Below are 26038 nucleotides of genomic sequence, written 5' to 3' on the forward strand. Positions count from 1 at the left end.
AGGTCTCCTCCCTGGTTTTTTACTGCCTGTTTACATAAAATGGGTACTTTTGATGCTGAATATGTCTTATTCTGGACACACTTAATATTGGATGATGGTTTTCTCAGTATTCTTAAAAAAATTTGCAAACTCTATTTTCTTTGCTGCTTTCTGCAGTTGCAGTTTATGAACAAATAATGACTATCCTAAGAAGTTTTAAAATTGTAATTATATATTATATGTGAACGGATATATCTGTGCATTATCTGCAGTGGCAATAAGAGTTTCTACTGCTTTTCAGAGTAAATATTTTTCCTGTTTATAGGTTTTCCTGTTATAACATTTTTTGTTATAACACCATTTCTTTATTTACTAGAGTGAACTCAATTAGAAATTTGATTTGACGAATCAAATATTGTCAGTCAACTCCTCATTGGTAAAACATGAGGGTTTAAAAGAGAAAAGGCAAAAAACAGCACAGCATCTCTCAGTAGATCCAAGTTATTCTTTGTCTCACTGTAGTCACTGTGCATCAGGCTGAAAGAAGACTGATAAGCGGTTAGTAACCCCAGTTCTGTGTGAATGGCTATTTGGCTTCACTTAAAAGTGATTTGCTATAAAGTTTAGCCTGCGTTTCTTTTTTGTGACTGCAAAAACCCCTTAGCCTTACCTAACAACTATAATATTAAACTGACTTACTGTAGTATTGGATTTGTGTCTGAGTAACTTAAATTTTAAACAGATTTTGAAGAAAATTTCAGTTACAAGGCCGAGGAAAATCAATTGAAAATGACATTGATTAAGCCTTTTTGCATTCATCAGGTTTGTTTCTTCAATTCACTTTACATGGGTGGATTTGGTAAAAAAAGTAAGCTCACTTGCAGAAGCTTCTACTTGTGGTCATTTACCAAAACAGGGCTGAAATTTATACATTTCACTTCCATATAAACTGGTTAATGAGCTGACAAGCAAATGGTTTGATTAGACATACACAGTAACTATTTGAGTGGCTGAGCACAGCCTGAAAAGAAACTCACTTTGAGGTAGCAGATGATGGGCCAAAAATCTATTAATCATCTCTGTAGTGTTAACAAGATGAAGCAAGGCATGGAAAGGAAGTTTTCATTCAGCCTTCAGTTGTTTTTTCCTGTAATTGGATGTGAAATTGCTCAAGAAGGTTGAGGAACTGCGTGAAGTTTCTGAATGTAATCTGTGAAACATTGCTGATGGGATGCTTTTTCTTACTAGGTTTCAGGCAAAAAACTATTCTCTTGACATCCTGGAAGTTCTAGGAAATGCAGTGTGAAAGTAAAGCACCACTTTAAAATTTCTGGCTGTGTCCAGCTTTAGAAGTAGCTCCTCCTGAGGTCTGATTGTGTTGAATATCTGGTATTTGTTATTTTGGGGGAGAAAAAAACAACCAACTAACCAAAAACACCCCAAACTCCCAAAAAGCCCACCTTGCTTGCTTTCTTGCAGGTAAGTGCCTCATGTCTGTATAAGTACAGAACATGGATGCAGATAGTTTTTGCAGTCTCTTGACAAGCTCTCCTATCTGACCAACTATGTATTTCTGCACTTCCTGTTCAATGATTTTTTTTATTTTTTTTTTTTTGGCTTGTGAAAATATTCACAAGAATTGAATTGAATGAACAGCAGAATTTATCAGTTTTAGCCAATTTATCTCAGCACAAATTCCCTAGACTGGGGAGTCCTAAAGAAACTCAGTATGTTACATGCTGATAAAAATGTAACTATGAAGGAAACTCGGTCATATGTAGGACCATAAGATGATGTTTTAATCACTGGAATCTATGAAAAAATAGTTGCCAAAAATAGAAATTGGCCAATAAGTCTTAATTATGAAAAAAATTAAACTTAAGAGGATAGTTTTTTCTGCTCTAGTCACTGCCATATTGTGTCTTGAAGTCATCAGATGGTACCTTTCTAAAACTGTAGCTCAGTACTAGAAAATATTGGATGAAATACTATTGTACCCTTTTGAAACAGAATGGTCCATAGGGATCCATTTCTTTACAGTTCATTTTACAGCTGTTACTGTGGGGCTGGATCCCAGAGCATTTTCTAGGATGTCTTACTTACCAAGGATCTGCTTTTTAAGTAGTTTCTGTAGTTTCTTCCTCAGCAAAACTTCCAAATTCAGCTCCATTGCTGACAAAGTTACAGCTTTGGTAGAAAATACTTTTCTGTGGTGCATTTGCTTGCTAATTCTGTAAAAAGCTTCTGCAAGGTATCAAGTAAAAAAAAAAAAATAACCAAGATCTCACTAGAACTGTTTTTTACTTTTTTTTTCTTCTGTGAAAGAGGAAAAGAAAATTTATTTGAAAAATCCCTGCATACATTCAGCACAGACCCTGTGCCCTACTTGTCTGTTTACAGGGTTGTCTTCCTCCTTTTACACCAGTCAGCTGTGTTTTTTTCCTGAGCTTTGTGCCCAAGTCATTACTGCCTCTCTTATTTTTTCCTGTTCTAAACACAGTGGTTGGCTGGTTAACTGTGCAGTTGTGAGGAAAGGCAGAGACAGATACTCCTTTGTTTTTCTGGTTGCAGGCTCTCTTTTGCTATGCATTTTCTTAAAACAATTTGCAAGATTTAAACTAGAAATCAGCCTCAGCCCTGGGGGGGTCCTGCAGTCAAAAAAAAACCACCATCAGACAGATGCATTCCTCTGCTTTCACCCTCTCATTAAATCAGCTGCATCTGGCTAGTTCCAGCTGTGCAGAACCAGGAGAAATGATGTCTGAAACAGTGCAACTTCTGGCAAATACCAGCTTACTCCAGAAAAAGGAATTTTTTAACTTGACAGCAAATGCAAATGTGACCTTGAGTTCTGGTGGTTGCTTCAGATTTTAGATCTTTGTAAGATGGATGTGTGTGGGTGAGGATTTGTGTATGGAAACTGTATTTACAACCATATGTGCAAAATAGAAAAGGCAATAAAGTGAAGTTTGGAAGAGTGGGGGCATTCCTTCTGCCCCAAGTAGAAATCATTATAGAAGGAGACAGCTGTTTATATTACGGTGTTTTAATCTCAGTTGTAGTTGGTGCAATTTTCATTTTTTTTAGCATCTTGCATGATTTTATTTCCAAGGATCTGTCCATTTTGATCAGAATTGTTGAAATAATTGTATATTTTTAATTTCTCTTCTGTGATTATTTGGCAGTAAGTCCAAGGGAAGTTACTTGCACAGGGTTGTTTAACTTAGAGTAGCTGATCTTAAAGCCATTGGTCCTGTCAGATTTGAAGACAGCCCTGTAAATTTTAATTACTTGCTCTCTGAACATTTCAATTTCAATGTTGAAAAGTAATTTCCAAGACCCTGAAACTAAACCTACTGTCAGTGAATTTTCTAATCTTCCAGGTTAGATTTTTTAAAGGATGGCTTCTTTTTGCTAAGTTCCTGGGCTAAAAAGGGATAATTTTTTGCTTGGCCACATTTTCTAAAGCTTTCTTCGCATTCTTGTCAAGGATCTCTGTAGTGTTAGTGAAAATACCAAGCAGTCACTGGAGTTCTGTGTTAGTGAGGCGAGTGCTGCCTCCACTTCTGGCTGTACCCGGTGTGATGTTCCAGCATCCTCCGCTTCAGTCGTCCTGCCTTTTCATGTAGCTGTAGCCTTGGGGATGGCTAGAAATTCATTGTTGTTCTTGCAGTCATGGTATATAAAATAATAACATTATTTGTATCAAATATATGGGATTTTATATTAGTTGTAAAGTGATAGCCAGTGGTTACATCATCTTATGAGAAACAATAGTGTAGCCAGTTAAAACCCCTAAATGGACTATTCAGGGGCACACAGATTGGTCTGTCATCTAAACACATCCAAAAGCAGAGGCTGAGTTGGCTGTTTGAAAAACAGCAAGGGACAATTCAGTAAACATTTAATTAAGGTGGATTTTGTTTGTTTGTGTGTTTGTTCTTTTTTTTAAACTCAAATAGGTGGGTGGGTGAAACAGGCATGTTTAATGGAAGAGGAAATACAGGGGGTGCTGCAACTTTAAAAAAAAAATTCAGATTTTGCTATTTCTTAAATGTTCCGTGTATAGAATAAAATGTATTTCATTTTACACTTCCCCTTTTCCCTTCAAGTAGTTGTAGTTCAGTGCTTACCTCATCCCTCACTTGAATTAACTTTAGATTTCTTGTTGCTTAGAGTTGGCTTAAAGGACTTTATAATGCTGTGCGAAATAATTTTGTCTTAAATTGACTTTACAGAGTACTCTTGCACAACTAAATCCAAATGCTTGTTTTTGAATCTGAAAAAAATACCCCTTCCAATGCTTAGGTTTGCTTTTCCTCCCTGCAGATTGAAAATGTGATAGCACTGGGATTACTTAGAGCCAGAGAATCAAGTTTCAGTGGATTAGAATACTGAATGTATTACTCTTTATATTGTTGTCAATATTTATCAATTCACAAATCTAAACACTGCCAAGGTTTTAAGTGAGTTGTTAGAGTCAAATTGTGAAGGAATAATTTGCCTTCGATAATGTTTGCAAATACTCTTGCGTGCCTTGATCACTGTTTCATTTTTCTATGGGAGGTGGAGGCAGTAGCCAGGACCTATGTTTTAGAAAGAAGAAACTCTGTGAGATAGAGAATGGCAGAAAGAAGAGAGAGGGATGTAAGCACACTTGTTTAGGTTTGCTGAGTGACTCTGTGCCTAAGCAGTAGCTCAGGCAGTCATAAATCCGAGCTGTTTTGTAAGCAGACTGTGTACTGATTCCTGTAAGGATGTGTGCATTGAGGGAATTTTGCTTGGCTGGCAGACTACAGAGAAGCAAAATGCACATGGGTAACAATTGTTTACAATTCCTAGATTAGTCAATCAGTCAGGAATGCAAATGAGTTTTTGAAAGAAGTTAGAGTAAATTATTTTACTGCAGTTATATCACATCACTGCTAAATGTTTTTCTACCTGTCCATTTATTTATAAACTCTAAGAGATGAAATTGGTACAGATTTAATGGGGGGGGGAAAAACCACATTTGTACTTTTCTCAGAACAGCCTTCTCTGTATGTTTACTAATGTAACTAATATTTAAAGTAAATATCTTGAAAAGATTTTATAAGCTGTGAAAACATTAAAACAATGGGTAATATTTATAGAGTACTTTGACTTCTCCATATCTGTATAAATTACATTAGATTGTGGCCTATTTAGATAAGCCTTAGTATTTTTGAACAGTGTTCAAAAATATTTTTGAAAATTTACCATTCAGTAGTGCCATGTGAAATAACTGCCTTTTTCTCAAATAATGACTGGGAGGTTCAGCCAAGTTAGGTACAGTGTCTGTATTCTCAGAGATTTAATATTTATGTGATAACCTGAAGGCAAATTCACTTTTTTGTACAATTTCTAAAAACTATGTAATAAAGAGTCCTTTGAGCTCAACTCTTGACTTCTAGCAGAGTGGAAATTGCATATAAAACGCATGGCCTCTCAATTTTTTTGTTTGTTTCAACCTTCCCCTACTTAGAGTTAATTGCTAAAGGCATCTCAGTGTCTTTTCCTTTGACCTTGAGCTCAGTGAAGGCCGTTTTTCTCCCCGTTCTTTCATGCAGGTCAGCACCCAGAACATGAAGATGGGTGGGCTGCCTCGCACAACACCACCCACCCAGAAGCCACCAAGTCCACCAATGTCAGGAAAAGGAACTATTGGGTAAGTGCGGTTACTGAGTGGATGAACAGAAGGGAAAAGAGGGAAGATGCTTTCTTTTTCTGTAGTGGGAGAGGTTTCATGGTTTCATTTTAACCATTCACAGAGGCCAAGAGACGTTATCCGCATCCTCTTACACCGATCACGTGTTTGTATGTTAGTGTGCTGCTGCCTGAAGACAGTGGGCATCATGAGCCTTTCCCAACAGGAACCTTTTTCTCAGTGCTGAACACTTAACAATTACATACTTTAGAGTAAAATGTCATTAGCTGTGGCTTTTGCAGGTGGTGCTAAACAACTGAAAAATGAGTACATGGCACTGTTCATTAATTATTTGTGCTGTGCTTGCTTGTTGAAAGTACTTTACAGTAAAGTTTATGAACCTGACCTTAGTTTTTGACCATAGGAAAATGTGTTATAAGTGGGATGAGTGCTGTTTGCTGGTGTGTGATGAAGAACACCCTTAATTGTTTTTTTTCCCCCTTGTTCTACGAAATAAGTACTGTAAAATTATGGAAAAAGCCCATTTTTTAAGCTCACGTACCTGATTAGTATGTAACTGTCTTTGAAGGAGTGAGAAATCTCTGGGCTTGTGTGTGTTACCCTAACTGGCTGTGACGTGTGCTTGTGCTGTGCAGGCGGCACTCCCCGTACCGCACGCTGGAGCCGGTGCGGCCCCCGGTGGTGCCCAACGATTACGTACCGAGCCCGACGCGCACCATGGCCCCGGCCCAGCAGAGCCCTGTCAGAACCGCCTCGGTCAACCAGCGCAACCGCACCTACAGGTACCGCACCTAGAGCAGCACCGCCCCTTCAGGGGCACCGCATGGCCCGCACCGCAGGGATGGAAACTGCTGTGCTCAACAGTAAATCCACCTGTCTCTGCTGGGAAGCTCCCTCCTTCATCCTGTGGACTGGGAATCTCCTTTGCATGATGAGAATGAGCTCTAAAAAAGCCAGAATAGGGAATCGTGTTAAAGAATCGTGTTAAAATTATTCACTTAATCCCCTGTTCACCTCAGTTTTAGTGCTGTCACTTAGAGTACTTAATGAATTACTAAGATTGTGAAGTCTTTCAAGGAGGTAGATCATGATACTATTTTACTGAACGATTGCCAAACGGGGGGAAGACCTTGTACACAACTTGCCTTCTTCATGTTGAAAGGCTCTTAGATACTTGACATTTTTTGAACAGTCTTTGCTGTTTAATAGCTTGATTTATTTATTTTTATTGCTGTTGAATAGCTGGAATTGTACCATAGTGTTTTGGGGATATTGATGACTTCAAACAGAATAAAGCTAAACTGCATTACCAGAGGCTCTGCAGCAGACTAGCTTTTTCTCTAGGATAATTAGTTTCATGATGTGATAGATCTAAATACTTCCTTGAAATCTTTTTAAACATAGTAAGCACTTGAAGATGGGTAAACAAGTGGACTTAAAAGATAAGAAATCTGAATTTTACTGTCTTAAAACTTTTAGGCTTTAGTTGTCTCCTATGAAAGCATACAAATCACAGTCTAAGCATTCTTAAGTTTTAAAGTTAAGGAAAAATTTGTGTATTTGCTCTGTAGGAGCTTAACAACCCTGGAATGATGTGCTTTGAACAAGGTTCTGGAAGTGTTTAATTTTTGGGCAAGTTCACTAAGGCTAACTTACTGCAAAAAAAGCCTCTTGTGTTGCAGTCGAAGTGGAGAGTCTCAGGAAAGGCCAGCTTTGTATAGATTTATATTGTTTCTTTTCTCTTGTTCCCTGTTGCTTCTCTGATTTTGTAAGATGCTCTGTGAGGGATCTTATGTTTCAGCATGAACAGCAGCATATTCATACCCTGGTTGCTTTGGTTTCTTACAGCAGCAGTGGCAGTAGTGGAGGAAGCCACCCAAGTAGTCGGAGCAGCAGTCGAGAGAACAGTGGAAGTGGAAGTGTAGGTGTTCCCATTGCTGTTCCCACACCATCTCCTCCTAGTGTCTATCCAGGTAAATGGAAACTTCTTGTTCCTCTTTCTGCCTCATTGTTAACCTTGAGCTTTTGCAGTTTCCTAAAATCCAAGGGAAGCCCAGAGTTCATTGCTATTGCTAATACGAGTTTGAATCAAGTAGTATCTTCTCCGAGAGTGTCTGATGTGCTGTAATATTCCTTGTATGTATTAATTTTTTTATCAGAATTTTTTGCCTGGCTGCCTGCATGTGACAAGGTAGGACACAGCACCTTTTTCAGTGGGCTGAGGGACACTTCTCCCTTGTCCTTTTAAGCAATTAAATGTTTTTTCATTGGCTGTTTATGCAGATACATAGAAGCATGTCTACAAAATTAGAATGAGAGGCAGGCACAGAGTATATCTTGAGTACATCAATGCAAGCCTGAATTGTCACGAAGAGATACTTGCTCAATGTAATGGCCCCAGATTTTCCAGAAGTAGGAAGTGTTATTAGTACTTTTTTTCCCTTTGCTCAGCCTTTTCAGTGAAGAAGAGCCTGTAGTTGGCTTGCAGCAATATACATGATGCTTCTGAAACAAAGAGCTGGAAATTTTTCTGTTCCGTCTTTATATTTTCTAATTCATACAGAAGCTAAAGACAGCCATGCTAGAGATTGGAGCATAAATAACACAACGCAAAGACATCTTTCAGAAGTAATGGCTTTCACTGAAAAGTTTTGGGTTGTGTTCCCTTCAGACCCGGAAAGAAGTGGATTTGCTTGACCCTCATTTACCATCTACACAGGAATGAGCCTTTCTTTAACAGCCCCATTGTTTTCTCATCTTGTGCATTCTGAAATACTGTGCAGCTAATAAATAGCTAACACGGAATAGTCAGAGGCTTTCTCTAATCCTTGCTAACATATCTCCTTATTAACTCCACCTCTTCCTCCTCTCTTCACTTAGCCCCTGCTGGCTCAGCTGGCACTTCTCCCCTTCCTGCTACCTCTGCTCCTGCCCCCACTCCTCCTGCTCCTCCTGCCCCTTCCTCCGCTGCCCCAGATGCTGCTGCTGCTGCTGCAGGAGCTCAGCCCCTTGCTGATGGCTTCACCTCTCCAACTCCCCCTGCTGTTTCTTCCACACCCTCTGCAGGTGAGTCTCTGCTCCAGCTGCTGGACAGATGAACCCAGATGTGATCATGATCCAAGGCTTTGCAAAGTTACTTCAGCAGCAGTGATTCATAATTTAAAAAGAAGTTTAATTATAACTGGAAAATATCTGCTAATACCCAACTATAAGGTCATGGTGACAGTAGACAATTCAAGGTGTGACTTAACCTTGACTACACCATGTGGTCATGGACCTGCTTTGGTGTCAGATGGGTGTTTGATTCTGCACCAGAATGCTGATTCTTTATTACTCAGTCTTTATCTTGTGTGCATTTTCCTTCTGGGTAATGTATAGTTCAGTCAATTGTATTTGTTACATTTTATGGTTACTTTTTATTGATTTTATTAACAACAATCATTTGATTGTATAATTTTTATATTTTTATATTTTTATAATTTGCTAAATAATAATTTTATTTCTGTTTGGATACTGAGAACCTCACAGAATAATTATGTTTGGCAGGAACCAGCACTGATAGTTCTGAATCTAATTATTAGTCTCTTTAAATGCAATTAAAAAAAAGTGTATCTAGCAAAGTATAATTTATGCAATTGGTTTCTTCAGTGCTGTCAAATGACAAATCTCCCTTTATTGAACTGGTGAAAAGGGTGGGGTTTTTGTGTCCAGTATTAGGTAAAATACAAGCTTTTATTATGCGGACTATTATTAAAGCATTTTGTTTTCATATATGGTACTTAGGGTGTATATTGCAACTTCCTGTTTTTTTAATGCTACTCTTTCCATTTTCTCATGTTGCAGAGTGTAGCGCTTACCAACCATAACCTGTATCACCTTTTGATGAGGAGATTGCAGTGTAAAGATCTCCTTCAGACAGCCAAATTCATGTGTAGCTACCTGCATTCTTTGCTACTTTACATTATGGTGGGAAGGCTGCTTCCAGGGGTGGGAGTTGGTTTATGTGTTTATTAGTGTTCATCGCTTAAAAATAACACCAGGTTCCAGAAGCATTCTTGAAATTGCATGTAGTTTAAAGATCCATGGCTCATACAAAATAAGATACTTACACTAGAATCCTTAAGTGTAACCAGAAGTTTCTTAAATGTGATGAATTTTGATGTCAGAAGATGATCCTGACTAAACTACTTTCATGGGGATGAGCTGTGGCATATAGTGCCTCAATCAGTTTTCCATTTTTGATGCACTGTCAGTATTCCAGTTCTTAAGCCATGTAGTTTCTATATTTTTAACCAGTCAAAAGCAAGCAGAGATTAGTATTTTAATGACTGTAAATTCACATTCACAGTTTCATAAGAGAAATTTCGCATTAGTTACTATTTTTAAGATCTTTTGTTTCCCTGTTTTGTTAGTGAGATTGCTTGTATGGCTTCTCTGGAATAAAGTATTTGAAGAGACTGGATAGGTCACCACTTATGAAGTCATAGCTTTTGGTCCTTAAAAACCTCAGCCCTCTCTCCTCCCTTCTCTCCAGTCACCACCAATTTCTGCAAATACATTAAGTATAAGAGAGAGAGAGAGACACATTGGAAAGACATCAGGAAAAATGGGAGAAAGCCTTTATAGAATGGATTCTTTCTTGGCTGTTTCTTATTTGTAAAAAGTGCATTTTTTTATATGGTACACTACATTATTGGTACAAAGGAGAAGGAATGTGACTCTGCATTTGCTCTTACAAGCAAGTAACAGAGCAAGCAACTTGTATTTTTATTTACTGACCTAATACACAGTTGTGCAAAGCAAGCGAGACATAATGAAGAACAATGCAGGTTTTTTTAAATTTATACATTCTTTTGTTCTGTTTCTCTATTTACTTCTCTCCTCAACCACAGTGACCATCCCTTCTTCCCTTGTTTTCTTGCAAACTCTCAAATTTGTTTCTAGGACAAATGGTGGAGGCAGAATAGCTTATAGGGTGTAATAACTCATCTAGGAATAATAAATCCAGCTCACTGTTACATACAGTATGAAATCTAGATAATTTTATGTGAGCACAGAAGATACCTTGCTTTGTTTATTGCTTGCTGGGATTCACAATCTATGTCTTGAGTACAGGAAGTAATGAAAATACAGAGCAAGTGTTTGAGGAATTGTTTTGAGAGCTCCCTTGGAGAGGGTCTTTTGATTGGACTTCATTTATTCCATCCTTCAAGCAGTTTTTAACATTCTCCCCAGATGATTCTCTGAATATCTTCTAAATGGCACTAAGATTGGTAATTCTGTGTTTCTCAGTTACAGAAGGTAACAGCTTTGAATCCTGGAAATTGTCTGCAGTTATTTTTTACTTGTATTTTCCTTCATTGCAGAACTGGGGAGTTTTTTGCAGGCGTAGAAATAAGTAAATTCACAAGAAGTTATTGTAATACATTATTTAAAATAGATAACCAGATATTATTTTCTTTAATTTTGAAGATTCGTAGCTTAAACACCTTTGTATTTTCCTACTGGCTTTTGTAGGCAGTGCTGAGTGCAGGCAGTTGGGACAGTTATGTCTTCCTTTGCTCTTGAGACATTCAGTGTCCTGCCAGTCTGGCAGCCGAAGTGGCTGACTCCTCCTAGGATGCAGAGTGTCTTAAAATAAAGAGCCAGAAACCTTTCTGAACCTTTGAAATTGAGTGCCGGTAGAGAGAAGGCAGGCATCATTCTTCTCTTTGCTGATGCACTTCTCTCTCTACCCTAGGTCACCCAGTTCAGTTCTACAGCATGAACAGGCCTGCAGCTCGGCACACGCCCCCGACCATCGGGGGGTCTTTGCCATATCGGCGGCCTCCTTCTATCACATCCCAGACGAGCCTTCAGAACCAGATGAACGGAGGCCCCTTCTACAACCAGAACCCAGGTAAGAAGGCTTGGCTGCTCCACTGAAATCAGCAGTGGTGAACACAGTGACCTTCAGCTCTCTGAAATTTTATGTTCTGTCTCCATTGCAGCTCTTGCATTTTCAGAATATTGCTGGTAGCTGTGCCAAAGCTGCAGTGCAAGTGCAGAGTGTTCAGCTTCCATTATGGCAAACATCTTAAAAAATGCTGTCTTTGTTGCCAAATAATTTCCATTTGATGTCACAGTCCCTATCAGACAAATTTTAGTCCTTGACTACACCATGTGTCATGGACCTGCTTTGGTGTCGGATGGGTGTTCGATTTTGCACCAGAATGCTGATTCTTCATGAATATGTCTTTTATCTTGTGTGCTTTTTCCTTCTGGGTAATGTACAGTTCAAACAGTTGCACTTGTTACACCAGGATAAGCATTAGATGCCTTGGGGACACCAGTGGTGTTTGGGTGCGAGGGAGCTGTGTCATCTGCTAAGCCCACAAGTGATGTTATTTTATGGGTGATCTGCCTTACAAAGCAAGAGGAGACTTACCAGGGAGTGAGCATTCTGTGTGTCAGCATAACACAGTAGCCTTTTACCTAAGGAGTCCTCCTTCCTGTGCTTCTGATGGGACAGGAGAAGGGTTTTATACCAGACTAGGGAAAAATTTTTCTTTTGACAAAGCTACAGAATGATGCAGGGAACACGCTGAAGGTTTCTTGTCAGGAAATGCCCTAATACTGGCAAGATTGAATGTTGAGTTGCAATGCTAGAGTATGTTGGTGTTTTGTGGTGGTGGGATTTGAAGGGGGTATGTGTTGCTTGGTTGCTTTTGGGATTTTTTGTTTGGTTGGTTTATTTTGTTTGTTTTTTAAAAATTGAGCACTGAACTTGGAATTAGGCCAAATCCTGCATTTAAGGGATTTGATCAAGTTTGGCTGTTACTGTTTGTGAGCTACCCTGCAGGGTGAGGGTTGTGCTGAGCTTGAGATGGAAGTGAGTGGTCCTTCCGGGCACAGGGAAGTGGAGGAGATTGTAGGGCTGAATTGTAGCCCAGTTGCCTGAAATAGGTCATATTTTCTAAGCACATTATGTGCATATTGAAGGCTGAAGGGGGGAATAGGCAAGAAGGGTTATAGCAACAAAAGAAACCTTTCAGGATTACAATAAAGCAATTTTTGCAATAAAGACGATTTTCAGTATATCCAGAGAGTTTTTGATGACTGCTATGCATTTTTTGCTTTAGCAAAGGGATAATTCTCTGCAAACTGCTATTGCATTGTTAATATGTAATCATAGAAGATGCCAAATAGACTTAAAATAAATTGCATAACCAGAGTTCAGTCTGTGTATCCAGAAGGAAGGTAATGATTATGGTGATTAGTCATTTGAACTGTAAATCACAAACAAAATACTTCAGTTATACTGGCATATCTGAGACAATATAAATAAGCAGTTGTAGTAAGAGACTTTTTTTGATATACCAGCAGAATACAAAATTTATTAGCTTGGCAGTTACACTAAACCAAGGGTTTTTTTGAGCTCACCTTGAAAGGAGAGGATGCTCAAGCATGCATAATTGATGAAAGCCTTAAGAACAGAGGCACTGATGTGTCTGGAAGGAGCAGGTTTCATAGTGACAGGACAGAGGCCATGTTTTTTTCCCAGCATTCCTGAAGAGAGGCAGAAAACAAGAGGAGAAAGAGAGACCTTACAAGAGGCAGAGGAGGGTGCCAGCGATGCCTTCTTGTTGTTTGTAGGCTGTTTGGCAATAACACGGTACTGTTATTTACATTGCCATTTTAAAAAAAATTTAAAAAATGTTAGTTTATTCACTTGACAGGAGGATGAAAGGTACTTGCATTGCCCTGTTCTGCTAAATGCCACTTGAAGACAATACAATTTTTCTGCTTCATGACAAGACCTTTTTAACAGCTGAAAAGAAAGTATTAAGAAATGCAGACTCTAAATGATCTCAGCATATGTCTGTCCTAAAGCCACTCTTGCTAGCCAAGTTGCTTTAACCTTGCAACTTTGGATATCATTATCTAAGCAATGTACAGCTCAGCACAGGCTAAAATCCATGTGGGAGAATCTGGGCAACTATTGAGATGGTGGCTGCACCCCACCCCATTTGTACAGCTGAATTCCTACCAGTCTGAAGCAGCCTAGTAGAAGATGCTCGTGAACATTTCTAAATTAATTTACAGCAACTGTGTATTAAAAATATCAATATGGAAGGAAGATGGGAGAGAGCATTTAAGGATGATGTTTATACAGTAGAGGTAAAGATCTTCTGATGCATTTAATAAACAAAATAATTAATAACAAAATATTTACTGTATTGCCTCTTAAATGTCAAAACTAGAGTCATACAGCATATAGAGACAATATTATGATGGTCCCTGCATAGTGCAAAGACTGAAGCACAGACTGAGGGGTTAAGATACACAGGGAATGATGTCAGCTAGTGTTAGCATCACCATTGCGATTAAACTACACAACCCAAACTGAACCTGGGAATTTTTTGTATTTGCTTGGCGTGCTTGTCTAGAGTGATTTATTTTTCTCCATGGAAGCCTTGTTATTTCAAAGAAATATATATAGCTCATGAACAAAATACACTGAAGAGACCAAGGAAACTGGAGCTACTCTCCTATGGTAAATATGGATTGTATGAGTCCATATGATGTTGAATTGAGGAATCATTTGAAATGAAACACTTCTATAGCATATATAATTGAAAAAGCAGGGACAAGGATGCTAAATTGATGAACATTACTGCTTTTCAGTAGGACTTGAAATTTGAGTTCCCTTTTTCTCCTTTGAAAAAATGCAAGACGAAATCTTTTCACAGCAATCGTGGTTACACTTAAAGGAATAATTACTCTGAGGTCATGTCATTTGAGTCAAAGAATCTGAAATCAGAAATGTATTTCAGCTTTTTCTCAAGAGATATTGTTTAAATGGTGAGATAGTGGAACTTACTTTATATGGAGGTACAGGATATTTTTGCAACAAAAAGGATGGTAGCTGTTAGTTTTTCATTTATAGTGTGTGGTTCTGAAAGAAATGTGAATGTGAGTGACAGAAGAAATTCAAAGCACTTAAGATAGTTGTTACTGGAATGAGCAAATAGAAGAAGTTTTGAGACACAAGTTGTAAATGCTGTAGAACTTTTCTCTTGCTATGATAATGTGAATTAATTCTTAAAAATGCTACATCATACCTGTCAATTTTCTTACTACCTCTGAAATTAGCCTGAAATTTATTTAGTTCTGTCTGGTAGCTAAATAAATGCACTGCTACATAAACTACAGACTTTTTTCCCCTTAATCCCTTTGGACGTGATTAAATGTTTTTTGTATGCCACATACTAACAAGAAATTTATTATTTGTGCTCCTCCTAAGGTGTGCTGTCTGAAAAATCATCTTGCAGCTTGCCTAAAGAATTTGCTGCATTATTCAAAGTGATACTAAACTCATATAAAACTAGTTAGCTGAGTTTTTTAACTAGATAACTGAAATTTGCATTCCAGGCTTAAACCACAGTTCAGTGTTACAGCATTTGCAACTGGCTGAAAGTGTCTTCTTTAACTGGGAATTCACATGTATTGTACAAAGGCAGCTCTTATTGTACAGAGAGAGCTCTTCTGGTACCAGTGAAAGGGCTGTTCAGAGTTCAGTGCAGTGAAGTCAGGTGGGGAGGAAACCAGGCAGCACATCTGGAATAGGCCCTGTGGTTTGGCAGCAGCACAGTGTGCTCTGTTCAGTCAAATAAGATCAGAAGCATTGCATCTTTCAGATCTGCACACTTCTCAAAAGGCATCTTTTTCTGTTTTGTCTGAAATAGTTGCCTCATTCAATGGGGGGTTTTTGGCCTACATCTTGGAAAAAAAAGAAGTATATCCATTTTCATTGCTGGGGATTCATGGATGCTGTTAGTCACCTCTATAAATATCAGTTAGATTTGAAAGGGGGAGGATTATAGGCAGAGAGTCCTCTGATATATTTCTTAGGTCTGTTCATAAGGTGCTATATTAGTAAGAAACTTCATCTTAAGGGTATCTCATAGACAAATCAGAAAAATACTTCCGCGTGGCTTCTTAATATCCTTGAAGAAAGGATTAGGAATATGCTTAAACCACCTGAGCCATTTTTCTTTAAATGTCAGTCCTCGTATCTCAGCTTCTTGGCAGCCTGCTGCACTGAGTGGTGATGATGTTTACTTTCCTGTTTGCTGCTTTGTTGTGTTTCTAACTGGATGCCTCTCTCTTTTTAATTTCTGTGGCAGCATCCCTTGCTCCTCCTCCCCCCTCCATCCTACAGGTAACTCCACAGTTACCACTAATGGGATTTGTGGCCAGAGTTCAAGAAAACAGTAAGTTTGCTGCTTCCTTGTGCTATGTTTTATCACTGGATGAGGCTTTTGGATTGAGTTGATGGAAGATTTGTCTGTGTATAGCCAGAATTCTGCCTTTCCTACTGCCTCTGCAAGTTTGTCTGAACTTGTGAAGGATGGAAAAAAATAAATAATTATATAGGAGGGACCTGTTCCTCCCTTCTCTGAATTTTCCTGTCTCTAGTGAATTTTCACAAATTATAGCTGTTGGTTGGTCCCAATGCAATTAATTGGGATAGAGAGTATTCGTTGTAGTTGTATTTATATATTATTAATATTAGTATTAGTTGAAGCATGGCTGTAGAGACATTTTCATGGTTGTATGGTTACTTCCTTTCAGTTTCAGATACTCCTCCCCCTCCACCGCCTGTGGATGAGCCAGTGTTTGATGAGTCTCCACCCCCACCCCCACCTCCAGAGGATTATGAGGAGGAGGAAGCAGCTGTGGTGGAGTACAGTGATCCCTATGCTGAGGAGGACCCTCCCTGGGCACCGAGGACATACTTAGAAAAGGGTAGGTTTGCAGCTAGAAGAGACAGCTTTTTGTATGTGCTCCTGCCATCCTGCTTTTGGATTTGGAGTCTGCCTAGATTCTTTCATACCACTTTAGTCAGTAGCAAAAGAGAAAGAAGAGGCCCTGGTGTGTATTTCTAAGTGTCTCATACTAATACAAGGGGCGTGCTGTATGTGCACGTGCCTTGAGATACAACTTTCTGTTTGAGGAAATAATGATATTTGAATGATAGTTCTGTTCTGCTTTCCTGTGGGACTTTATGAGCTTGAGAACTAAAATAGTTTATATGGGTGCATATACACACAGATCTGTTCCATCTCACATGAGATAACAAAACTGTAAAGGGGAGTCTTGAAAGACAAGCTGGAGAAAGTCAGGCTTTTAGTCAGAAAATGTTTCCTGTGGAGAACAAAAGTATAAGAAACCAAACATTGTCTCTATTGATGTAGAGACACATGCAAAGACATAATTTTGATCTGTATTTTTCGAACTGGATGATCAAAACATTGAAAGGTTGGTCTATTTTTAGAAACACTCTTAAAAGTAATAGAAAATGCAATTGCTTTCAGTGTATGAAGAACTATTAAATAGTAGTTTTAGGATGCCAGAAAAAAAATGTGATATTTACATAGGTGTAGATTCTGTTGTAGTTACATTAATAGCTCTATTCAGCCCATGTCTAGAGATTTGACTACTTTGCTAGAGTTGGGAGAGAAATGCTTGGTTGTGAGTTTTTTGTAGCAAGCTTTGAAGCTTTAAAATTAATGACTTACCTTATACTAAAAGATGACTTTAATACTCAGAAAATATGTATACTTACACTGCTGGGAGTTATAATGCTTTATTCAGCAAAATAATTTATCCTGTGGCAACTCCTAAAGTTCCTATAAATAGTATACTGTGCCACATGATTCAAAGTGGACAAAACAGATGAAAGTAGGTAGCTCTTCCAACACATTTACCCCAATTAAGTAGAATTCCCAGTTCTTAGGATTTGTATTTGTACTTTTGATATGACCATTCTCCTATTTAAGTTCATATGAGAGCACTTTTATAGGGTTAGGGTAGATGACCTTTGCAATAGAAGCTGGGACATCAAAGAGGTGTCAAATACAGAGGGTTGCTGTAAATTGGAATGGGATTCAATATGACCCTGTTCTGTAGAGGGTCAAGCAGTGTGGGAGGTACCTTTAACGTGAAGATATGCTCTAGCCTGCAGCTGAGGATGGAAGTGAATAGCAGATCCATTTGGAACAGATGGAGAAATTGTTAAGTAGGATATCGTTACTGTGGATGCTGGACTTGAGGACACTGCCACTGTAATAGCAACATGCAACCTGCAGTGTCCAGGGATGTGCACTGCAGTTTTCCATTGACCTCTGTGTCTGCATATGTGGCAGGAAAAGATAAGAAAAATACCTGTCTCTGCAAATCAGATGAATGGAAATGGGTATCCAAAAGGAAAAATTGCACTTACACCACTTAGAGAAAGTGTGTGTTCACAGATTCCAGTTGGATAATCAGCCTAGCCTACATTTGTGGTCAGTTGGAGAGTTCTGCCAAAACTCTCTGTAATTGTTGAAGAACCAAAGATCACTGATAGGAAGAATGTCAACCTAAATGAGTAATTCTGTTTTTCATAACTGCATTGAAACATACTCAGACAGAAACTAAAAGAGGCCCTGGCTCAGGCTGACAGGGAAGGATGCCACCTCCTAAGTCAGTATTGCTGCTTCCTGTCTCATCTGGAGCCTTTCTTGCAGTACTGGACTCTTCCTAACTCAGGACATGTGACAAGCACAGCTTGAGCTGGGGGGACTACAGACAGAAGGATTAAACAGCCTTTTAGAGAGAGGACTACTACCAGTACACAAATAACATGCTGGAGGAAGCAGTGGCAAGGTAAAAACAAAGCCAGGCTTCAGGTAAATTTTATGAGGCTTAACAAGAAGCACATTTTCTTCACAGACTTAAGGAAGAGTTTCCTTCTTGTGATCATGAAATAATGAATCCATTTAGTATCCAAAGGGACTAGAGTACACTCAAAAGTTAAAAAGGAATTGGAAGTTACCGTGACCCTTGGATGATGATGATTATTGTCATAAAGAGAATGAAGAAAAATAGCACAATGACTCTAGGAAGAAATTTCAAAACCCTTAGGAATTTTGAAGGACTTGAATGCATCACGTGTTCATACACTTGTTTTTCAAGCTAAAAATGTACTTGTTTCTCCATTGGTGTTTTGTTTGCTTAGAATTATGTGTCCAAAACTGTACAGAGTAAGTCACTTAACAACTGCTGGCATAACTGTAGAGCTACAACATGTGCTTTTAAAATATGCTTTAGTCAAATGATAAAAAAAAAAAAAAAGTACTTCACATACTCCGATTTTCCACTTGGATTGATCTGTATATTTTATAATCTATTCTGGATCCAGGTTTCCCTAGTGTTGGTTTGTGTTGATTCCTTTGCTCCCTCAAAAGTAAATGATCTCTTTTCTTTTGGAAAGAATGATGAGTTTACTAGGACTGTTGGACAGTGGGTTTATGAACACATGTTGTTAATTTTTAATCCTTGCTTTAGTTTAGAGTATCTTTCCATCTATCCTCAGTACAAGGTTTCAGGATCCCTGTCCAACATACTTTTTTTATTTCCTTAGTGGCAGCACTGCATGTTTCATTGCCAAGTGCTCAAAGCAGTGATTGATGCTATTTGTTAAAGTACTCAGAGTCTGGCATAACTAACTCTCTCTATGAAACACATAATGATAGCACTGAGATTGGAAAAACGTATCAATTTGATGTCTATTTTCTGGCATTTCAGGACTGTTCCGTTTAATATTTCCAAGTTCTTTGTCCAGTTTCTTTGCTTTTCCTGCCATCAGTAAAATATTTTGCAGCTGTAAGAAAAGTGTCCTGATATAATATGTGTACATTTCCACCTTCCTTCTTCATGGCTCCTAACAGGGGTTTGCCTACTGTGGTGCTGTGTGTCCTGGGATTCTGAGGTGCACATGCAGCTTTAGAGATTTAAATGTGGAAGGAGCTAAGATGGAAGTATGGGACATCAGCCATGGCTCATTCATACTGCGGCCTAAAGAGAGCTCTTGCTACACTCTCTCTTCCATGTTTTCCTGCTCTTAACTGTGCTGAAATCTGGTTTAGCACATGTAGTTATAGTCTTGGGTGGTCACAGCCATGGGGATTCACAACCACCTTGTATTGTTCCACACCAAAAGTTTATCATACAGTTGGACACTTCTTCTGATGGGTCTGGAAATAGTAAGAATAGAAGAGTTAAAGGAGTCCTGGCTTATGTGCTTCCTAAGTGTGAGCTTGTACAAAAGGGGGTGGAAAAAACTGTTTCTCTCAGCAGGTCATTCTGCACATACACAGGTGAGGCAATGCCTGGACAAGGGAGGTGACTGGATTTTCCTCCTCCTCTCCTAACAGTCACGTTCTGTTCTTTCCTAGTGGTGGCAATCTATGACTACACCAAGGACAAGGAAGATGAGCTCTCATTTCAGGAAGGTGCCATCATTTATGTCATCAAGAAGAATGATGATGGCTGGTATGAGGGGGTCATGAATGGAGTGACGGGGCTGTTCCCAGGGAACTATGTGGAGTCGATCATGCATTACTCAGAGTGAAGACCAGAGGACAGAACACTGCATCTCCTGCTGCAGGAGCTGTCAGGGCTTCCCAGATCTCCACCAGCCTCTGGGACCCCGTCCAGTATAACTGAATGAAGGATAAATGTAACAACCACTCTTTTGGGTTTGGTTTGGTTTTTTTTTTATTTTCCCCCTCACGATAAGACAATAGTGATTTGAGTTGTTTGAACAAATGGCTCTTCAGCTGCCAGCAGAGGCTATCCTGAGCTATCTGACTTTGAATTAAGCTGACCCATTCAGATGTAACAAACTCGTTGATTAGCTCATACTTCACTCGAATTCTGACTTTTGACAGGCCTTGGGATCTGTCTCAGGAATCCTGTGTGCCCTCACGGTACTTATATTGGAAGCAGTGCCTGGCACTGGGGATGTCCTGGATGCTTGTGGTGAAGGTTACTGGCCAGTGAGCATCCCTCCTGTTTCTACACTACACTCCTGTGCAGCTGGAAGGACAGTCATGTGCTAGAAAACACTGGGATTTCTACACAGAGACGTTCCTGTAACTGACTTCCAGATAGCTGGATGCATCTTCAGCATAAACACTTCTGCAGCTGCTCTGCACACGTAGGCTGACACAGGGCACACAGAGCCGGCTTTCATTCACTCACCTTTCAGTTTAGACAATTCAGATGGCTGCAGCCCAGAGGACCACCACCCCCATTTCTCATCTTCTGAATGCCACATATTTGTTTTGTGTTCTGCACAAAAAAAAAGAAAAAAAAAAAAAAAAGAAAGAAAAAAGTGTGCTCCTCTCCACAGCGAGGTCCTTGCCACGGTTGCTGCCGGTTCGAACAGAACTCACAGATGCCATTGATGGTGAAGGCAAAACAAAGTTTACAGGTCCTCCTGGGGTCTGAGGATTAACTCTAGGGGGTGTGATCTGAGGTTCAAATCTACTCATGCCTGCTTGCACTAGAGAAACTTGCCCCCAACTTTAGTTTTATGCACAATATAATTTTAAAAATCCAATCAGGTATTGTAAATTGGCTATTTTGTACTTGATGACTAGATTTGCATATGTACTGTGAGAGCCCTGTGCAGAGGCAGGACAAACGGCAATTGTCGTCTTCATGTCTGTTGCCAAATTCTCTTCAGCGGAAGCAAAAAGGGCTGTTGTGTGTACTGGTTTCCCATGGAAATCCAAGCAGTAACTAGTAGTAGTCCTAGCTCTTCCCCTAGCCCTCTCCACTGTTTATTATAATAGATATTTTGAGCTGTATTGGTGGCTTGGGGTGGAGTAATACCAAGTGAAGGCTCTGTAGGTCCTTGAGATGATACTTTGCTTCCTAATCTAGTTCAGTTAAAAGTTCTGCTCAGTGATTGTACACATCAGATCACTGTAAGTGATGGTTGTACTTGTCTGCCCTTAGGAACATCTAAATGTTACCTTTGGGTAAATATTATGCATTAACTAATTAAATTTCCTGTTAAGTCTTGTTAGTCTGCAAATTGAGCTGATCTTGTATTATGAGAGTCTCCTGGGCAAGGGCATCCTCCTGGGCAACTTTAGACTGTCACCTGGCCAATCTGTAGCTGGTAGCAAGAGTAGCTTGTCCAAGGTGAGGCAAGGCTGCAGCCAGAAAGGCCAGCACAGGAGAGCAGGGCTGGCTGTGTGATGCACTGGCACCAGTCTTGGCAACTGACCCAGTCCCTTGGTAGGTAGTGCAGTGCCAGCATGGAGGTGCAGGTTTGGTGCCAGCCTGGGCAGGGAGATGCCATAGCTGCTCAGAGGGGAAGAAGGAAGAAACAAATGAGTGTTTGTAGGCCATGGAGGAATATGATCACCTGCTGTGAGCTTGTGGAACTCCTGTGACAGTGCGCAAGAAACTGGTTTGGTTAAAGTCTGCAGGAAGGACAGTTGGAAGAAATTCATGTGCAGATAGAAGTCGCTTTCTCCCTTGCTAATCCACATGTTGTCTTCTTTCTGGAAGCTGACAGCATTGTTTGGGATGAGTGCCAGAACAAATACCCTTTAAGCCATTTACTCTGAAAAGTTTTCTTGCAGCAAGACTGAGAAGCAGCCGTGTTCAGTTGTTCCCTCAGCCCATCATTTCTATGGAAGCAAGTCCAGAACCACTGTTTGTGCAGTCACTGGAATTAATTGTTTCTAGTGTCATTGGGCAGGTCTAAGCTTTTGACACAGGGAGGTGGTGCTTGTAGCAAAGGTGATTGAACAGCAGCATTGACAAGCCTTTAGTGCTTATTGGGGGGCTTGTGTTTTCCAGGAATACCAGAGCTTTCCTGGCTTCTCTTGGCTTGGATATATTTGTGGCAAAAACAGAGCCCACAGTGCTCAAATGCATCATAAGGGCAGCTTAATGAGTTCCTAAGTGAGAGCTGAACCTCTGCCTGCGCACCCAAACTGCAGCTGGCAGGTCACACTTCAGTGAAACGTGTGTCAACCCACTCTGAGCAAGAGCTTGTGCTTGAACACTTCTGGCAGGTGGGTGGGGTAGTGTGTACTCCCAGTGGGTGCGATACTTAATCTTCAATCAGCTGGTTTTTTGTCTTGCAAGTTTTCTGTGTTGTGAGAGCAGAGCAGTGTGAGATGAATGCTTGCCAGAGCCCAGCACAGAAGATGAGGCTGCAAAACCTTGACAGTGGAATGTGTGACAGCTCCTCAGGAATTGGCTTTGGTCTGATGCGCCAGGGGTTAATTTGGTCCCTGCTTGGTAGTACATGGAATTGTTTATTGTGCAAGAACTGCTGTGGATGGAATTTCTGGGTCACCTCCTGCTGGTTTTATGCTTTATTATGCAGTACTAATGTAAAGAAATTTGTTGAGTTTTATGCATATTTTTATTTTGTACAGATTTTAATTCTGTTGCTTGTTTGGGGATGATGTGATGTAATGGTCATAGACCAGGCCAAGGTAAACAGGCTTTGTATATTAGTGTTACATAGATTGCATGCTAGTAAAGTCAGTGAGGGTTGTGTTTCCAGTTTTGTCCTGTGTACTTCTCCTTGTCCAAAACCTTCTCTTCCCCACCCCTTTTTAATTTACAGGTTTACTTTAAAAGGGGGTGGCAAATCGGGGGTGAGGAGAGAAACACCTCAGTATTTTAAATAAGGTGCACAACATCTCTTCACTGCTGAGTTTTGCTGCCACAGCTCATGGTGTTCTGCATCACAGGCTGTTGAAGCGGGAGTGAGTATGTATGAGAGGTGGGGGAAGGAGACACTCCAGCATAGCCCAAAGAGTTTTGCTGAATGGCCAAAATGTATATGTTTCTCCCTTTGTGAGAACTGCCTTAGCCCAGCCAGCTGTTTTCATTGTGCACAGAAATTGTTCAGCATCCTCTAGCGGTGTATGTTGCCTTGGTTTACTGTGTATCAAAGGTTTCTTCCTTCCTCTTGGCACCAGGGACAAAGCTATTAACTACAGCTGCCTCTCTGTAACGTGCCTACATGAGAGGAGATCTGAGTCTGTCCACATCTAGTGCTGAAGCAGGTTCATTTTGGTGCCTTCATTCCAGCCAAAGAGAGATAGCTGAGGTTGCAAATGTCTCACCCATTCTTTCCCCTCCTTTTCCCCTTCCCCTCAGCTGCTGTAGCAGAGGGCTGAGAGGGGCAGGAGAGGCAACCAGCAAGTTCTAGGCCCGAGTGTCCTGAGGGTGTCCATGTGCATTGACTGGAGTAGGCACCAGACCAATGCTGGATCTCTTGCTGGTCTGGCTGGTTAGACACAAACATGCATTGAAGGGCCACTGCTCTCACTGGAGGACAAGAGGTGTGGCTTGGCCCTGAGGTAGATGACAGGTGTGTGTTATCAGGAGGCTGAAGGTGTTCCTGGAATTCAGCTTGTCCTTGCAGATGGTTGAAGTTGGATGTCATGGAAGTGTCTGGAGCTGTCTGCTGGTATGAGCCACAGGTCCTGTGGTGTGTGGCTGGCTGGCTTACCCATGGATGCCAGAAAGGCACAGACTCAGCTAGTTCTTGCTAGACCAGTTTGTTCTCCTTTCACAGCTGCTGGGCATTTTCTTTTCTTGCTGCTGAGGGTTCTTGGTGATAGCCAAAGTTGACAGTGGCTGTAATGGACCTTCTGAAAAGTGCCACTTTTACCTGGGGTATTTCAGTTGATCATGAAAAGAAAGCGAGGAGGCAGCAGGACTGAGGAGCCTTTTCCAGCAGAGGATGTGTGGGCTGCCTGCCTGCTGTGCATGTGCACATTGATGACTTAGTGGAAGAGGACTGTGCACTGATACTGTTGAGCTTCTTGGTGTCTCTCACCTGTGCTTGATGGTGACTTAATGCTGTGCTCTTCCTAGCAACTTCCACCACTTCCTAGCAGATGCTGTGGATGCACTTCTCTGCTGGAAACAAACTTTTTTGTTCCATCTGTGGGCTCCAGGCATAGAGCAAAACCTCCACATCTTCCTTTCTGGAAAGAATGGAACTTTATGTGGTTTAGTAAACTGGGTGCATTTACAGAGCTTCTCCTCCCAGAGGTGCAACAGAACATTTTGTGAAACAGGTGATATCTGTGTTCTCTGCAGCCCACTTTTGGAAGCTGCTTAGAGAATGCTGTTGAAAAGACCACAGTGCTGTGGCTTTACTAGGAGCAGCAGTTGCGTTCAGAGTATTAAGTGTCACTGGTGAAGCACTGCAGCATTTCAGGCAGCATTACAAACCACATGCAGAGACTTCAAGTACCTATGTTGGCAACTGTGGCAGTGGAAAATGTACAGTACTGTTCATTCTCTAAGGCAAGTATTTTACAACACTACGCTCTAGGGAAGGTGGTGGTGGAAACAACACCAGCAGGATCATGGGCTGCAGCTTCTGGGTGCCAGTCGCAAGAATTTACTGTGCGTATTCACCTTCCCCAGCTTCTGGCATCTCCCAGTATTTGGCACAGCTGCATTTTGTGGATAAAATAGTTATTACACAGAGGTCAGGACAGTACAAGAAGGGAACAATATGTGGTTTGTTTTGGGGATTTGCCCCCATAGTAGCTGAAGTCAATGTGTAGTAGCAGCCCTATTTACCAATTTCTAATGTTAAAACTTCAAGCATAGCAGTGCCTCATGTCCATGGGGATGTGTTGAAAGCTTCATTCAGCCAAGGTTTGACAACTGCTGTTAGAAAGAATAATTCACAGATCATGTTCTGCTGCTTTCATTTGAAATAAAACCCACCCATGTGTTTTGTGTAATCTCCAGCCCATGTGGGAAGAGGTTTGGGGGATTTTTTGGTACTCTAAATATACTAATTGTATTAGACATATAACAAGACAGTGATGGCAGCAGCAGCCTGCTGTCCAGAGGTAATCCTACACCCAGGACCCTGCTGAACACTGATATGGAGACCCTGCTGAAATGGGTGCAGTACATTTGTTGCAGTTTCTCTTTATACCTCCGAAGAATCCTACCACTACTGACTAATAGGAAGAGCTATGTACAAGTTTATTTCCATTACAGCGCCTCGGTAAGTGCTGACATGTCCAAGATTTTTTTGTAAAGAACAAGTGCTTCTTTTCACATTTGAAAAAGTGTCTTTTGCAACTTGCATGGACAAGTAGTTTCTATGAATTCTCTGGAGATGTCAGTGTCTAACATGGATTTTGTCCATGCACTTTTTTCTGAAAGCAGATACCCCCCACTTTGGTTTGCAGTTGGAGCAGCACGCTGTGCTTTTGCTTTGGTACTGCTGATGCAGTGGATGGATGCAGACCCCACTGTAAATGACCAAGCCCACAGGACTCTGGGGAGCTGTATGCCACCAGTAAAGTTTTAGTGTGTGTGCCATTTGAACCACCTTCCGTGAGTGCAAAACCCAATTTTTAAATTTTTTTAATTGTACTTGGAATTAACTGTTGCTGTGTACTAAACCCTCTTGTTATGAGCCCTAAATAAAAAGAACAAAGCACACCTCATGTGTTCTGTGAGCGTGCCACAGTCGTGTCACAT

General features: G+C 40.4%; 1 protein-coding gene across 10 annotated transcripts in view; it reads left to right on the forward strand.

The window, feature by feature from the left end:
- The window catches only part of ABI2 (abl interactor 2), a 66031-nt gene extending 40027 nt beyond the window's left edge, over positions 1-26004 (forward strand). For 3 of the 10 annotated variants that reach the window (XM_088058563.1, XM_088058567.1, XM_088058565.1), the window contains 8 exons: positions 5568-5665; positions 6301-6447; positions 7514-7638; positions 8546-8731; positions 11406-11564; positions 15835-15921; positions 16283-16456; positions 19930-26004. In XM_088058563.1, coding sequence (XP_087914689.1) covers positions 5568-5665; positions 6301-6447; positions 7514-7638; positions 8546-8731; positions 11406-11564; positions 15835-15921; positions 16283-16456; positions 19930-20105 — 1152 coding nt within the window. In that variant the 3' untranslated portion in view covers positions 20106-26004. The remainder of the gene's footprint in view (positions 1-5567; positions 5666-6300; positions 6448-7513; positions 7639-8545; positions 8732-11405; positions 11565-15834; positions 15922-16282; positions 16457-19929) is intronic. The other 7 variants (XM_088058566.1, XM_088058569.1, XM_088058568.1 and 4 more) reach the window with 3 other exon arrangements.
- The last annotated feature ends 34 nt before the right edge of the window (positions 26005-26038 follow it).

This window comes from Pseudopodoces humilis, chromosome 8 (assembly GCF_049639895.1).
Source record: "Pseudopodoces humilis isolate 2021_Gansu_Grassland_sample_001 chromosome 8, ASM4963989v1, whole genome shotgun sequence".
In the NCBI taxonomy this organism is placed as follows: Eukaryota; Metazoa; Chordata; class Aves; order Passeriformes; family Paridae; genus Pseudopodoces; species Pseudopodoces humilis.